At 48.7% G+C, this 15,736-nt stretch overlaps 6 protein-coding genes across 6 annotated transcripts; 3 read left to right on the top strand and 3 right to left on the bottom strand.

Annotated features, from left to right (window-relative positions):
• Positions 1 to 546: 546 nt before the first annotated feature.
• Positions 547 to 4,085, bottom strand: LCP9604111_6500 (WD40 repeat domain-containing protein; the record flags this gene model as incomplete). Its single annotated transcript, XM_039074429.1, has 8 exons — positions 547 to 658; positions 718 to 865; positions 915 to 1,395; positions 1,462 to 1,865; positions 1,926 to 2,020; positions 2,080 to 3,000; positions 3,044 to 3,108; positions 4,080 to 4,085. 8 exons carry the CDS (start codon positions 4,083 to 4,085, stop codon positions 547 to 549), a joined length of 2,232 nt encoding a protein of 743 aa, XP_038927550.1.
• A 704-nt stretch (positions 4,086 to 4,789) lies between these two features.
• On the bottom strand, positions 4,790 to 5,610 carry LCP9604111_6501 (Auxin Efflux Carrier superfamily; the record flags this gene model as incomplete). The annotated part of the gene is made up of 2 exons (XM_039074430.1): positions 4,790 to 4,876; positions 4,924 to 5,610. The coding sequence occupies 2 exons, from the start codon at positions 5,608 to 5,610 to the stop codon at positions 4,790 to 4,792; spliced, it is 774 nt and encodes a 257-aa protein (XP_038927551.1).
• Positions 5,611 to 6,744: 1,134 nt separating this feature from the next.
• Positions 6,745 to 7,936, top strand: LCP9604111_6502 (HpcH/HpaI aldolase family protein; the record flags this gene model as incomplete). Its single annotated transcript, XM_039074431.1, has 6 exons — positions 6,745 to 6,809; positions 6,927 to 7,050; positions 7,106 to 7,234; positions 7,329 to 7,551; positions 7,609 to 7,725; positions 7,782 to 7,936. 6 exons carry the CDS (start codon positions 6,745 to 6,747, stop codon positions 7,934 to 7,936), a joined length of 813 nt encoding a protein of 270 aa, XP_038927552.1.
• Positions 7,937 to 8,072: 136 nt separating this feature from the next.
• LCP9604111_6503 (serine hydrolase domain-containing protein) lies at positions 8,073 to 9,878 on the bottom strand (the record flags this gene model as incomplete). Its single annotated transcript, XM_039074432.1, has 1 exon — positions 8,073 to 9,878. One exon carries the CDS (start codon positions 9,876 to 9,878, stop codon positions 8,073 to 8,075), a length of 1,806 nt encoding a protein of 601 aa, XP_038927553.1.
• Positions 9,879 to 12,206: 2,328 nt separating this feature from the next.
• Positions 12,207 to 12,941, top strand: LCP9604111_6504 (uncharacterized protein; the record flags this gene model as incomplete). Its single annotated transcript, XM_039074433.1, has 1 exon — positions 12,207 to 12,941. One exon carries the CDS (start codon positions 12,207 to 12,209, stop codon positions 12,939 to 12,941), a length of 735 nt encoding a protein of 244 aa, XP_038927554.1.
• A 615-nt stretch (positions 12,942 to 13,556) lies between these two features.
• LCP9604111_6505 (H(+)-transporting V1 sector ATPase subunit A) lies at positions 13,557 to 15,549 on the top strand (the record flags this gene model as incomplete). Its single annotated transcript, XM_039074434.1, has 4 exons — positions 13,557 to 13,655; positions 13,709 to 13,793; positions 13,869 to 14,536; positions 14,596 to 15,549. The coding sequence occupies 4 exons, from the start codon at positions 13,557 to 13,559 to the stop codon at positions 15,547 to 15,549; spliced, it is 1,806 nt and encodes a 601-aa protein (XP_038927555.1).
• Positions 15,550 to 15,736: the final 187 nt, after the last annotated feature.

The raw sequence follows: 15,736 nt of genomic DNA on the forward strand, positions 1-15,736 counted from the left end.
AACTACCCCGCGGAAACTTTGGTTGGCCCATGGTTACCGAATTTAAATCCAAAAACACCGAACCTATAAATTAAAAATCTTGTAATGGTAATTTTTAATTAAATATTTGGATCAAAAAAACCCAACCCCCCCCCCCCAAAGAAAACCCCAACTCAGAACTGGACCAAAAAAAAGGACACAACATATATACTTCTCAGAATCCAGAACCCAGAAAGAAGATACGGACCAACGCCAGCTTCCTGTATTAAAGAAATAGATGCTAGCTGCAGAGCGTAAACAGCATAGGGAGTGAAAGGGGAATTCAAACGATGTATATGCGCAAGACAGAATGAGGATATGACGGGCAGTTGATGAGGGGAGAGAGAAGAACACAGAAGAGAATTCATGAAGAACAAGAAAACATTGCGAAACAGCAGGTTTATCATCTTTCAATCCAAAGCTCCAAGTATGTTCCCTCAATCAGGTACGGTATCACGGAACCTAAATAAAGACAGGCAACGAGCGTGAACAGAACTGGTTTCGTGGTAGTCATTGTCGATGTGGATATCAGAAAGTGGATGTCGTCCTCAATGCGCTAGTCCGCGTGAAGCCATTTGAGGGTAACCCGCTCCGTTGAACTGGTCCTGTTGGACGGGATCGATTGCTCTCTCGAGACCAGCTGGAAGTTCGAGTTAGCGGTGCTGTTCAATGTGAGACGAGGATGAGAGGGATTCTTACATCCTTACTGCATTATCGTCGCCTGCAGATGCGAACATTCCCGGGTCTGCTGGGTTCCATGATATTGAGTTCACGCATCCGGAGATATGCCCCTCCAGAGTCTCTACGATGTTGCCATTTTCTTTGTGCCAGATGTAGACTTTCGAGTCTGGAGATAGTTAGCAGCGATACCAGAAATGACATTTTGAGGCACTCACCTTCACTTCCGCTGACGACAAAATTCTCGGCTGCTCCTCCGAACGTGCTGCGAATCACGAACTCACCTTGCTTCTGTCCCTTGAACTGTCGGACAAGCGCAGTGGTTTCCATGTCAACTAGTTGGATCTCGCCCTCAGCCAGATTAATAAGCACATGCCGCGAGTCTTTGCTGATAGCAACCGAGGTCGGTTTGCTCGGCAGTGGGAGACAGTAGTCTTCTTCATATGTAAGCATGTTGTACACATGAATCTTCTCTTCTGTGTCGGCAGCGACAAGGCGTCGTCCATCAGGGCTAATGGCACAGTCCTGTACACGGAATCCGCCTTTCCACGTGTATAGAGACTGACCGCGCATGCTCCAGTGACGGAGCTGTGATTCGGCATCGAGAGAGGCTGTCACAAAAGATTCACCATCTGGTGCCCAGGCAGCTGCAGTCACCGGTTGACGGTGGTGGTTGATGGTGAGCAGACAACGACCGCTCTAAACCATGCACAGCCCGAGTTAGTATATCATTATGGATTTACATGAGATTTAAGGAATCATTACCTCAACGCTCCATACGCGTGCCTTCTTATCTTGCGAGCAAGTAATTAGTTTTGAGTCATCTGGACTCCAACTGGCAAACGCAACTCCGTCCTCGTGTTCCGTGAGTCTGTGAAGAACACTGAAGTCGGCTGTGTTGTAGATCAGCACGTTATGGTCCTTGCCCGCAGTAACCAGCTTAGATCCATCGTGAGAAAACTCGCAATACCATACTTCATCTGAATGCTGAGTCAAGTCCACAATGACATCTAAAGGGAAGTCATTTCGGTCGCACATATGGTCAGAGTAGAGCGACGGAGGCTCCGCGGTATTGTGATAGAAGCAGTTGTTGATTTGAGTCCGCTTGACGTGATCTAGTAAGATAGCCAGGCGGTGTTGCGGGATCATTACAGAAGGAGAAATGGATTCTGCGGCTAAAATTAGCACCCCGGTTACACCACAGACATTAGGCATTAGATTAGACTCACTTGACAACTCGCCAAGCAGTCGTTCACGAGACGAGGTAACAGAGCCATCCCATCCAGTTTGAGTATGTAAGACTTCGGTTGAGCACATAAGAAGACTAACCAAGATAACTGGTAAGCAAATCGGGTTCTAGAAATATCTATAGATCGGCAATACCTTGATAGGGCGTGTAGACGTTCAACATCAAAATTCAAGGGCGTCAGTTCTTGGCGAAGGACGTTGAGAGCTGCAGCTAGATCACGCGCTTCTAGCATCTCGAGGAATTTCTGTTGTCGGAGATAGAATAGCATCTCGTTCTTATCGGCCTCCTCTGCTAATACCAACGTCTCCTCTTGTGAAGACTTCCTGTCGGACTGTTGTGACCCGGCATTTCGAAACGACTGAATCAAGATTCTCTCGGCCTCTGGCCATCTTCCGCCCAACACCGCATTTCGGAACGTTGCGACCCCCGACGTCTCCAGTTCATAGCCGCTCTCCGAGCTTAACAGGGATGCCGACTCATTATAACCCAGCTCATATAGACTCTGTATCAAAATCCGCGTCACCTCCTCCCGGTTATGGCCATAGTAAGTCGAAGACTGGGATGGCCTTTTAGAGCCATTTGCGTGAGAGCTCCCGTTGGTTGCCGCTTGTCCGTTCAAACCAGCCTTCCTCGATGATGCAAGTGATTCGTTCGAGGCATCTACGAAGCCATTTTCTGTTGATGTTCCGTCGGGACGCATGATTACCAGGCGCCTGCGCTTGGGGGAAGGAGATCGGTCGTCCGGTCGGCCAAGACGATGACTGGGGTGATTCTGAGAAACAGTATCACGTGCTATTTGTGGAAGGTTTCCGGTCCCCGCCGATGAGGGACCAACGTTATCCGGGCTGCTCGAAAGACGGCGGCGACGGTTAGGCCGAGGGGTAGATGAGCTGGGTGGTTGAGATGCGGCGGACAGGAGCTCTGACGTTTGGGAACCGGGATTGCCTACCGAGGCGGGAGCTGTATTGACGGGTAAAGGAGGATCAGGGTGGTCGGAGGTGATATAGGGATGATGCGGTGATGAATTGTGAGCCAGTTCGACAGTATCTTTAGATCTGCCCAATCTCCTGGTTCTTTGAAAGAACCAGGTGAGCAGACCTCAAGCGGTGGCGGGTTGTCCGATAAGTAATCGCCGGGAGCTCCGTCGAGGAGGGGCGATGCAGCTGTCACAAGGTCAAATGGACGGTCACTAGCTCGAGCTAATAGTCATAGATGTAGCAAATGATCAAAGAGCTGTAGATCTTGCGAAATCACGCGGTTGTGATGTTCTCCGCTTTGATTGGGAACTGGTTGGGGCTTATCGGTGGAAGAGAGAACTGCCAGTCTGAGAAAGCAAAGTCTGAATATTGATGTGGAATGTCAAGTTATCAGATGTCAAATGTCGGATGTTAAATTTCGAATGGTTGAAAGTGCAGAAAATAAAAAAGAGGATTGGGTACGCGCGGAAAAGGTCGACGATCTACTCCGTACATAGAGCGTAACACCTTATGTGCTCCCTTACTATATGAGTACAGGTATAGATATATTTGTACGACAGTAAAACATATGAACTAATTGAATATTCGTTGAAGTACTCATATACAACATATATCATACATCTAATCTATACCTCCGCCTCTACCTTCCTCGCCTATTAGCTGTCATGTTTCCCATGTTTACCCCAAGAGACTGGAGTCACTATCCTTAAAGGATACCTTAGATAGAAGATGGGAGATGGAGAAAGGTTATATAGGTAAGATATTTTTCGTTGAGGAAGGTGCCCTGCCTATTTGGGAAGGGACACTCCCCCATTGTTGATCGTCATGTGGACATATATGATGCCTTATACAGTCAGTCCAGTAGCTACTTCATCAAGCAACTACTGTCAACAAGAAAATCGGTCTATACGCTTGAGTATCTTCGAATGAAAACAAGATTGCTTGCTCATAGCGAGCTCCCCGATCTAGCGCCGTTTTTCCCTTAGAAAGAGCGTTACGAGCAATATACCAATATGAGATAGCTATGAAAGCTCCTCTACCAATCTACCTCGAGAGCTATACAGGCTTAATAAGCAATACAAAGCACCTAGTTAGGCACTTAGACTAGTTAGCTTTGGAATCGCCGAAGTATACGTGTGTGGTCAGTAGAATTCTACCTCCATATTTCCATCAAAATGTTCTGCAAACAACCAATGTCTTCTCATTCGTCCATTCTTTCTTATTTTCCGCTCTCTTGGCGTACACTATATATCGTGTTACTTTTCTGCAACGACGTTCTTCCGATCATTGATACACAGACGTCAATGATACTTACATTCTGCTATATATATTGCCGGATGTAGGGTAGTTATCCATATAGACAGATTACTACTCCATTACATAATTCCTGTAGTAAAAGCTGCCTTGGTTTCTCCACTGACGCCATGATGATGATGCCAGTCATGCGGATATATAATCCTCTTATTTTGCGCTCAATCTCCAAGGTCCTCTTCATCACCACTATTCCTATACTTCTACTTCCTACAAATACTATTAACTACCTTCCAACTTATTCCACATCTTTTCATCATGGGTTGTGGTTGCGGATCTAACTGCAACTGTACCGGCGGTGCCCAGAGCTGCTCCTGTGGCGACAACTGTAACTGCAAGGGATGCGGAGTACGTGATATCCTCATAACCTTGGAATGTTTCATGTTCAAAGACTAACTCAGCTGTCTAATCTTAGAAGTAAATTATTTCCCCACGTCTCCGACTCCAATGATGAATATGGTGATGATTTGACGCAAGGAATCAAAGTTCATAGAGATTAAATTCGATCTCTCAAATCAAAAATGTACTCCCAAGTCTTTTTCGTGACATGTAGATCTCATCGTTTCTCTTTCAACACTGCCTCGGAAGCTTTAAGCGCTCCCGTAATACTAAAACATATAAATGGCGACAACGCATACATGATCTATAGATATAGTCAGCGAAATATCTTTTCCCCGTAAAGCCACGTACCGTCAACGTTTTCGCAATAACCATCTTTTCCATCTCAGACGCCTGCGCCAATTCCACCAACCCCGAAATCACCAGCGCCGGGGGACCAGCAGGCATCAGCATCATACTAAACCAGAGCATTGGATCATCACCAAGGAGACGAGTCCTCTTAGCAAGTCCATAAATCAGTGAAATACTTAGTGCCGGCCAGATCACCAAACGAACAACAAAGATAGTGGTGATAGCCTTGATGGGGATACGGGCCGAATTCCCTTCTGCAACCGTCCGCTCGAACGTGACCCCAAGCCTACACCCAACCATGAAGATTTGCAGCGTTGTAAACAGCCCGCCGATGTTGCTCACACTTGCAGTCAGCCACGCGGTGAATATCCCGCCATCATCTTCATCATTGAAGAATGCCCGGTGCAACGCGGGGACTAGACCCAGCACCGTACCGACAATCATGCAGATTATTGCCACGTCTGCTAATGGATACTCGAAGGGTGCGAGTAGTTCTTGCTTGACTCGGTGCGGGAATAATGAGCCCAGCCAGTGCGTCGACCTCCGAATCAGGTTCCCAGCTGATGTTCGGGCTTGTTGGGCGCGCTGCGGGAGCAATGAGGTTTCTTCGGTGAGTTGCTCGTCCTGTGCTAGGATATGGTGTCGCTCCTCTGAGCTACTAAGACCGTCTCCACGATCTTGTAACATCCTCGGTCCGACGACATAGGCGATGGTCTTGCTGATCACCCCGCAAACAAGGAAGTAACTCTGAGCACGGGAGATTGCCGATGATGTGGTTTCACCATGTCGTAGGATCAGTTTTAAACTTCCTACACTCCCAAGTGAGTGGAGAAGTAACAAGGGTAGAGACGTAGTGTTGTTGAACGAGCAAGCCGGTGTAACCCATTGAGGTAGGCCAAGCAGATATGACGATAAATGGCCGAGACTAATGGATGCAGATGTGTAGAAAACTGACCAGACTAGTAATAGATGGATGCGATAGGTTAGTGTTAGTTATGCTGGGTTCAACAAGAGTCGCCATGATATACTTATGACTGGGATATAGTTCATCGCTGTCTGGAGATGAAGCTGCTCGCCAAGATTCACGATGAGTAGTGCCGGTAGGAGGAGTTTCATGCCTAATCCCAACATGTCATTGATTGTAGTCTCCTGGAGCAAATGGAGCCGACGAGCAGCAAAACCATAGCCCATTGTTAACAGCACGGAAACACAGGCTTGTAGTGCACCCAGGAAGGGTGTTACTAAGCCTTCGCTGGACATATTTGCTTTTTGAATCGCTGGCGCTATCAGCTAACTATGTTTTCGTCTTCAAAAACTTATAATTCTAATGGCCGTGGCGTCATGGTGACCGAGTTAACTACAAATTTACCAAAACCGCTCGACATTGTATGAGCATTCGACTATCCCAAGGACATAGTTCCGTTATATATATCATATATATCATCCACACTAGAAAATATTCGGGCCTTCGGGGGAGTCCATCACCGAGCACGGGGATTCCCCGTAGGGTGCTTGCTATAGTTAAGAGACGATAGCCCTAATTGGGCTGCATCTTCCTTCTCCAAAAGCCTCAATCACTTCAAGTGGACTTTAATCACGCGATACTTTGCAGTCTATATACCATAGATACAAGCCCAATAAATATAATACTAATAACACTTCTCCAAATTGGCCCGTTCAAACGTGTGGGGGGCCTCGGGTAATCGGTCGGAGGAAGGCCGAGTTGTCCTCTCAGCGCAAGAACATAAAGAACATCATTAGAAAGAAAGGACAGTCTTTCTACTCTTCATCTATCACACAAATCCTTCTCGGTCTTAAACAATGTCTTCCATCATACTCCGCTCAGCTTTGGAAACCACGCCAGTGGCATACGGCTTCTGGTTAACGTATGTTTACACCCCGCATTTGGAGAGGGGCATCACCATCCCCCGCTGCTCTTCTCAACCTCAAAGCTGTATCCAACAAGAGGAGAAGGAATCAAGCTAACTGGCCTTCTACCACAGCCTCCCCAGTGCCGCCGTCGCAAAGACAATTCTCCGCCGCAGTCCCGAGTTCTCGGAAGGTGGATTCAGCTGGGTTCTAGTTGACGCTGAACATGGATTGATTACCGACACCCACTATTATGAGGTTTGTCATTCGAGTGAATTGAACTCGAGAATTTATTATTGACAATCACATCTAGCTCACTAATGCCGTCGGCCACGAGGGTGCTAGTCCTATTATCCGTGTGCCCTGGCCCGAAGAGTGGATGATCAAGCGTGCTCTCGATGCCGGCGCCCACGGAGTCATGACTCCTATGTGTCACTCTGCAGTATGTGTAACCCGGACCGCTGCGTTCGCACTTTTCTCTTTATCTGTCGGATCTGTATCTCAAATGCTAACACCCGCTTTTCTGCGTCTAATAGGAGGACGCTGCCAAGGTCGTTAGCTACTGCAAGTACCCGCCTGTCGGAGTCCGTGGATACGGGCCTATGTTTACGCCGCATTCATTTCCCGGCGTGAAGCCCGCCGACTATGACGACAAGACGCACGGTGAAGTCCTCGTTATTGTGCAGATTGAGTCGCGGCCGGGTGTTGAGAATGTAGAGGAGATTGCTAAAGTCGAGGGACTTGATGTTTTGTTTATTGGTGAGATTGGACCTTTCTGTTTATGGTTTGTGGAATTGGCTAACGGGTTTTTCCTAGGACCCTTCGACCTTGCTAAGCAGATGCGTGTCACCCGCGGTGGCGAGGAGCACGAGGCTGCTATCCAACGTGTCTTGAATGCTGCTAGAGCTGCAGGAAAAAAGGCTGCTATCTTCTGTATGTGTTCTCATTTCCGATGTTCCATGGCTCATGTCTAATATTGCGTTTTTTAGGCTCCGATGGTGATGATGCTCTTCGCCGCACACAGCAGGGCTTTGATATGGTTTCCATTACCACCGATGTTGCTGTCTTCGGTGACGGGATGCTCAACGAATTAGAGAAGGCTAAGGGCACTTCTAAGGTCCAAGGAAAGCGGGACGGGTATTGAACTGTTTCGGAATTATATTGATTATGTGTACATATAATCCACGCAATAAATTCAACTATATTATCATTCTACACTGTAAAACGATTGCTCTCCTCCATTACCTATTATTCAAACTTCCAATAAAGCTTTGGCTTGGTCACTTCTTTGTCATCTTCACTCTGTAGGCACCTGGTGTCACCGACTTGACAGTTCCATTTTGCTCGACGTCAAAAACGAAAAGCGAGGTAGTAATACCACCCCAGGTCAACTGGTCCAGCATAGTCCAGTCGTTGAGATCGTAGAACGAAGAGAAAAGACTTGAAGAGGAACCAACTCCGGGATTCCGACCCTGAGTTGCAGTATATCCCCGGAAAGCGATTTCCCCACTGGCCTGTTCGGAGATAATAGACGGCACAAGTCGTGACCCGACACCACCAAGGAGTGTAGACACTAGAGCCGTGATATCTGTCCCATTGCTAATCCACGAAGTGATATTCAAACCAGGCGCGGGCTGGGTAGGTGGCACAACAGCGAGTGTCAATGACGAATTCAGGTCTTCGGCTTTGTATGTGCCGGCGAACTTCTGCACTGCCTCTGCTGCGGCTTGCTCCATAAGCGCCGGGAGTATAGCATCGACAATAAGGTCGATCGCCAAGAGCGCCTCGCTGCTGCGGCTGGATTGCGTGCTGGCTGAGAGGAGAGTGAAGCCGGCGTCGAAGTCCGGTATCACGACCACGATGCCACCGTAGTATCCTGAGTCTCCGAGTTTCGTGTATAGGTCAGTGACCACGCCTGATCCCGCGTGGACGTATCGATGGATCTCCCATGGTGAGCCGACCGAGTAGCGTAAACTTGAGGTGTGAGTGATTGGCTTCATCCATTCCCGTGTCTTTTCGGAGGGAAGGAGGGTGGAATTCAAGAGGGCTACACCAAGCTTGGAAAGATCATTGATTGTAGAGAATAATCCACCAGAGGGGGTTGTAGCGCCTCCATCAGGGATGAACTGCTCATCAAGAGCCTCCGATGTGACGGAATGAGGGCGGGTGGAGTTGCCAGGGGTTGACGAGTAAGTGGACTTCAATCCCAGAGGTTCGAAGATCGATTCACTATACCATTCGTCCATGGTCTTTCCCGTGAGATTTGAAATCGCGAGACCGAGGAAGATATAGCCGCCATTTGCATACTCGGGGCTCGTCCAGGGAAGGTAAACTGGGGGCCTTGGGGCGTATGCCACATCCCAGGAGACTGGATTGCAGCCCTGGGTCTGTTCACCCAAGCAAGATGGCCATAAAGATATGTCACTCCCGTTCAGCGGTGGGAGACCGTAGAAGTTTGGATCAGTCAACGCGGGATTGTGAGAGTGTTCGAGATACTTGTATAGAAGAAAGGTTTGTAGGAATTCTTCTGTAGCACCATGGGGTATGCCGCTCATCTGACCCGCAAGGGATTTGAGGGTGACTTTGTCCCATTGGACATCATAGACAAGCCGGAACTTGTCATGTTGCTTCCGAACACGCTCGGCCAAGAATGGGAAGATGTCGGTAAGTGGACGGTCCCAGTCCCGAGGTTTCAGCTCTATAAGTCCAGCAAGGACTGTGAAGAGTTTCGACACACTGGCAACCTTGTAAATGCTGTTTCCATCCACCTTATTCACCCCAACCGGGGAGTTTGCTACCTCACTGGCGGTGTGATGTAATTGAAGATCTTTGGCTTTCGGGTCAAGCGTGGAAAATAACCCAGCAGAGAATGTGAGGTTCTTCAGCGCAAAGACTCCACTGCTTTTGTTGGCCTGGTTATCGGCGAGGACGGTGTTGAGTTGAGAAGTTAGGTTCTTCCAACTGGCGGCGACTCGACTGTGATTGCTAGACAAGTCCCTAGGAGGTGGGTATGACGGTCCTAGAAGGTTGGCAAAAGCCGCTGCCGGGAGGCAAAGCAAGCCGGTGAGCACGTAATTCGGTCGCATGGTGCTTATGAGAAAGAATTGCTGAATTATTCCAAAAAGTAGGTTGATGAATTAGATTGAAATTTCAACGAATGCTGCACGTCGGCCTGGTCTTATACCTCCTTCAAACTGCCATCGAATAAGGCGCTACGTTCATTCTGCATACAAGGTTATGTCATATTTAGCTCCGTGATATACTACCTGGGGGCCATCAACCAGGATCTCAATCTATTGGTGCATCCATGTCGTGGGGTACCTCGATTTGGTCCGTTGTACCGCTCTGCTGGGGCAATGACACGATGAGCCGCTCTAGTTTGCTGCGTTGAACCATTTCTGGAAGCCTTGATTGATGATCCTTGAGGCGGTGTCATTGTCAATTCTATCGATATATGGGTGTTCTTCAGCAATACGAACTGACGGAAAAACGGTGGTAAGGCGAGTGTATTTTGTGGCAGAAAAATCTTAATAAATTCTCTAACTCTCTAAAACTGACAATAGTCCTAAAACATGACAATCTGATGGACAACTTAGTAATCAAAACAAACAAAACAAAATGAAAGGATGTTTTTCGGGCGAAAAACTGCGGGACTGGTTTTTCGGGCGGAAAACCTTCTGAGTTGGTTTTTCTGCAGAAAAACCAGCCTGGTCAGTCACGTGATCCAACTGTATCAGGGATGAAAAATGACAGTATTCATCCTAGATTCTGACACGAACCTTCGTGCTCAGCCAAAGCCACTGACATCGCGATGCATAGGGACACTAAACCCGATCGGGTGGCATGCGGCGCTCTATGTCTTGGCATTTATGCTTCGATGACTACGCGGAAACCGACCTGTTGCAACGTGCCGACGCATGTCTTGCCCACCAAAAAGATCACGGTCATCACAATAAACATCCAGATAGGCTTGGTTGAGTCGTCATGTACATCCCCGACCCAACTGCCCATGTGGTGCTTGCGTTGTTCAGCGCCATTGTTGGTTGAGAAGAAGCAATCCAAGGACCAAAATCGAGAGTTCCAGTAGAATTATCATGCGATTTTCTCTGGTAGGAGTTTAAGATGGTGTGAAGAGGTTGAAAAAGCAAGAGAATGGATGTGGCCTGGATAGCTTTCCTATTTAGGCAGTCACGAGCTGTGCACATACTTACGGCAAGTACCGGTTCTTTCAAAGTTCCCTGCGTATCCATTATGCTAGGAACATTTTTGGTGTCTTATTTCTTATATTATTGCTGGTAACTTAAAGGGCGATTCGAATTATAACACGGGACCGCTCTCACGCGCTTGCGTTTGCCCCTAGTTTTCGCGGTGGCAAAGATGCCGGATTATCCATAGAGCACATTTCAGTAGCACTCTCATCAATGATACCTTCACAGGTCGGGTCGTCATAGCTTGTTAAAGGAATGGACTTGACGAGGCATGGGCGTTTTGGATGCACGTTAGAAGATTTGGTGTAGCGTGAATTCAGTCAGATTAGTTATTCATTTGCTATGAGACTGTCAGGGCCAGTTGAGCGAGTAGCTATGTGGGACTTGGAGGGACCAATTATTCAGTAATATTCAGTAAAGAAGAAGGGAGAGATCTCTAAGATTGGAACATACTTTGGGGTGTTGGAGGTCGCCTCTGCAGTCTCACAATAGCTCCTTTATTGATTGCATCACATAATTGTAGAAGATATCGGAGAACTTTCTTGTTCTCATCTTTCTCCTTGACCTATAACAGATCGAGAACAGCCAACATCTATTGATTAATATCAACTCTCTGACCGGCGACATCACATGAGAGTAGAATGCAGGCTTTGAAGTGATGTTGTTTTGGCTCAATACGACGAAAGTAGCGCGAGTGAGAGTGGGCGTTCCTAGAGAGGACATGTGAAGCCACTATCATTATCGACCCCGGATTTGTATGATGTCTGTCAAGTGTCGATTGGACGATATGTATTAGCTGCTCACATGTTGACCGTCTATTTGAGACTTTGAGCCATGTCACATTATATGACCCAGTGGTCCCATGCAGGCCCTACTACTTACTCCTTTGCCTAGGCTCTGGTTTCAAGTTGTCCTATATGGCCTTAATATCTAGTAACACCCAAGTGACACTATATTCTAAGCTTTGAATCTAAGCTTTGCTAAGCCTTTGTTGTGCTAAGACCTTGTATGCTGCCTTTGACCGCCCCTCTATACGCCCGACATCCTTTGATCCTTTCAGGTTTCATCGGTGCTCCCCAAAAGCACGGTTTGAATAATGGCCTCTTATAGGAGTTGCTGTTCAGACTATAAAGGCTGCTGTTTTCGTCCGTAGACAACGATTTCTACACAACCTTCAAACCCTTTCGCCACAGGTCACCACTAGCCATGGAGCCAAGACCAACCATCAAATTCAAGTTGAATGGAGTATTGAGATCTGGGGCTGAAATCGATGACTTGGAACTCCAAGCTTGCTATCGCGCTCTCGACAACCTGCGGAGCTTATTGTTTCAAGCACCGATGCTGGACCTTCTGAGAGAGCAAATCAAGGAAGGAGACCGCTATTTCGAATCGCTGATTCGAGCCTCTTGGGGGAAATTCAGAGAATGCAGAACATTTATGAAAGTGGCCGGTGTCTCGGCGACAGAGTTGAGAACACTCTGCAACCGCTGGCAACTCTCCAAACCCCTCGAAGACATGGCACGAAGGATTGTATTCCCAACGCACCCAGAGAACTATGCGATTATGCATTCCCCAGGAGCTCCCGTCAGAAGTGGGCCAGACTGTGGGGTGGAGGTCATCGGGGACCACATGGCGAAGGTTCGATTTGTGGATCTCATGGTAAGCGGGGAGATTCCCAGGTGGATGTCGGCGCAGCGAGATGACAGTTATGAAATGGCGGAGTACTTGGTCGCGAAACTTGAGAGTGGGAGCAAGTTTTTCTATATTATGAACGAATTCATGGATACCGAGGGTGGTTGCAGGATCAAGCTGCGGGCCTTTTTCCCCTCTGCTTCGCCATGGTCATTGATCAATCAACACGCCGAGCATCTTGCGGTCGAGTTTCGAAATCTTCTCCGAATCGTCCATGAGACCCTTGAGGAACTTGAAGACAGCTATTGACCCTTTCCCGACCGAGACAGACATCATCATCGCCGGACATTAGTACATATCATGGATTATTCCAAGTCGTCAGTTTTGTTTCTCATATAGTTTTCTGCAATATTAGCATTATTGGATTGATTTCCATGGTTGTTCCAGGTCATTATGGGGGAGACGCAGTAGCTCATCGAACTTGTAAGACGAACCAGATCCCTGTTCAGTGATTCAAGTAGTTCTCAAAAACCGCAGTAACAGCCAAGCAGAAATATTTCTAACATTGTGAGACCGATAAAAAAAGCCACCAGAAGTACAGCCAAGCTGAAGGATCGGCTTTGCATGGCCACAATTCGGTCCGCGGGGAAGAGACCGAGGATTGGACGATTAGATCAGGGGAACTCCACGACCTTTGAGAATCAGACTCAGTTTTCAACACCTGTAACTTGCAGTCCAAAGCGAATGCTAGGCTTGGGACGTCCTCTATTGAAAGCGCGGGCATCATTGTTGGATCTGATAACCGCAAAGAATACGTTGACACAGCCATCACCGCCCGCCGAGCTGCCACCGCTTCCAGACTCGCCCTCCTCAACTACCTTCACCCACTCTGTGTCTACCCATTCCACACAGTCTTCTTCCATTATGACTTCAGACGATTCTGAGAACCATGGCTCGATCTTTTCGGTCTCCGGCCCTGTCGTCGTGGCCGAGCATATGATCGGTTGTGCCATGTACGAGTTGGTAGGCAGCCCCAGCTCCGAGATGGTGGAGAACCCCAGATACTGACCGCATAGTGTCGTGTCGGTCATGACCTGCTTGTTGGTGAGGTTATTCGCATTGAGCAAGACAAGGCCACGATTCAGGTCTACGAGGAAACAGGTAGAGCTCCGCAGCCCCCGTTTGATCATACCCCCTCAGAGAGCTATGCTGACCGATGTCATCTTTGAATAACAGCCGGTTTGACTGTTGGAGACCCGGTTCAAAGGACAGGAAAGCCCCTTTCAGTCGAGCTTGGCCCCGGTCTGATGGAGACGATCTACGACGGTATTCAGCGACCCCTCAAAGCCATCGCGGACCAATCGAAGAGTATCTACATTCCCCGTGGTATTTCGGTCAATGCCCTGGACCGGGAGCGCAAGTGGGAATTCAAGCCTACTACCTTCAAGGTCGGCGACCACATCACTGGTGGTGACATCTGGGGTAGCGTGTTCGAGAATAGTCTGGTGAACGACCACAAGATCCTGCTGCCTCCTCGTGCACGGGGTACCATTACCCGGATTGCTCCTGCTGGCAGCTACACCGTCGAAGAGAAGCTGCTCGAGGTGGAGTTTGATGGTAAAAAGTCCGAGTTCGGTATGATGCAGACCTGGCCCGTCCGTGTTCCCCGCCCGGTTAGCGACAGGCTGTCCGCCGATGCGCCCTTCATTGTCGGCCAGAGAGTGTTGGATGCCCTCTTCCCCAGTGTTCAGGGTGGTACTGTCTGCATTCCTGGTGCCTTCGGTTGTGGAAAGACTGTTATTTCCCAGAGTGTGTCCAAGTTCTCGAACAGTGATATCATCGTCTACGTTGGCTGTGGTGAGCGTGGTAACGAGATGGCCGAAGTCTTGATGGATTTCCCCGAAGTACACGCCCTTCCCAAACTTACTGCGATAACATGTTACTGACTGCATTTCTTTCCCAGCTTTCTATTACCGTCGAAGGCCGCAAGGAGCCTATCATGAAGCGTACCTGTCTGATCGCCAACACCTCCAACATGCCCGTCGCCGCCCGTGAAGCCTCTATCTATACCGGTATCACTATCGCCGAATACTTCCGTGATCAGGGTAAGGACGTGGCTATGATGGCCGATTCCAGTTCCCGTTGGGCTGAGGCTCTGCGTGAGATCTCGGGTCGTCTGGGTGAGATGCCTGCTGATCAGGGTTTCCCTGCGTACCTGGGAGCCAAGCTCGCCTCTTTCTACGAGCGTGCTGGCAAGAGCAGTGCTCTTGGCAGTCCCGAGCGTGTAGGCAGTGTCAGCATTGTCGGTGCTGTCAGCCCGCCCGGTGGTGATTTCTCCGATCCCGTCACCAGCAGTACCCTGGGTATTGTCCAGGTGTTCTGGGGTCTCGACAAGAAGCTGGCGCAGCGCAAGCATTTCCCTTCGGTCAATACCTCCATCTCCTACAGCAAGTACAACGCAGTTTTGGATAAGTACTACGAGAAGGACCACCCGGAATTCCCCCGTCTGCGCGATCAGATTCGTGAGCTTTTGGCCAAGTCCGAGGAACTGGACCAGGTTGTCCAGCTGGTCGGTAAAGCGGCACTGGGTGATTCGGATAAGATCACGCTGGACGTGGCCAGCTTGCTCAAGGATGATTTCCTCCAGCAGAACGGATACAGTGACTACGATCAGTTCTGCCCCTTGTGGAAGACCGAGTACATGATGAAGGCGTTTATGGGCTACCACAACGAGGCCCAAAAGGCCATTGCTCAGGGTCAGAATTGGAACAAGGTCCGTGAGGCTACTGCTGATATCCAAAGTGCTCTGCGCGGCATGAAGTTCGAGGTTCCGGAGGACGAGGCGGAGGTTTCGGCCAAGTACGAGAAGATCCTCCAGTCCATGACTGAGCGATTCGCTTCGGTCTCGGACGAGTGAAAGTGACATCTTAACTTAGCACGTATTTCCTTTTAGATGTTTGTTCGAGCACATTCCCCTGTAGTTATTGTGTCCAACTCGAGTTACTTTTTTTCCATTATGGTTGCTTAACGGTATAACTTCTAGATGTACATGTGGCCCGTACGCGTCAGGCAGCACAAGATATGCGCACATGACCCAATATCGG

This window comes from Penicillium roqueforti (assembly GCF_015533775.1).
Source record: "Penicillium roqueforti strain LCP96 04111 chromosome Unknown scaffold_17, whole genome shotgun sequence".
Classification (NCBI taxonomy): Eukaryota; Fungi; Ascomycota; class Eurotiomycetes; order Eurotiales; family Aspergillaceae; genus Penicillium; species Penicillium roqueforti.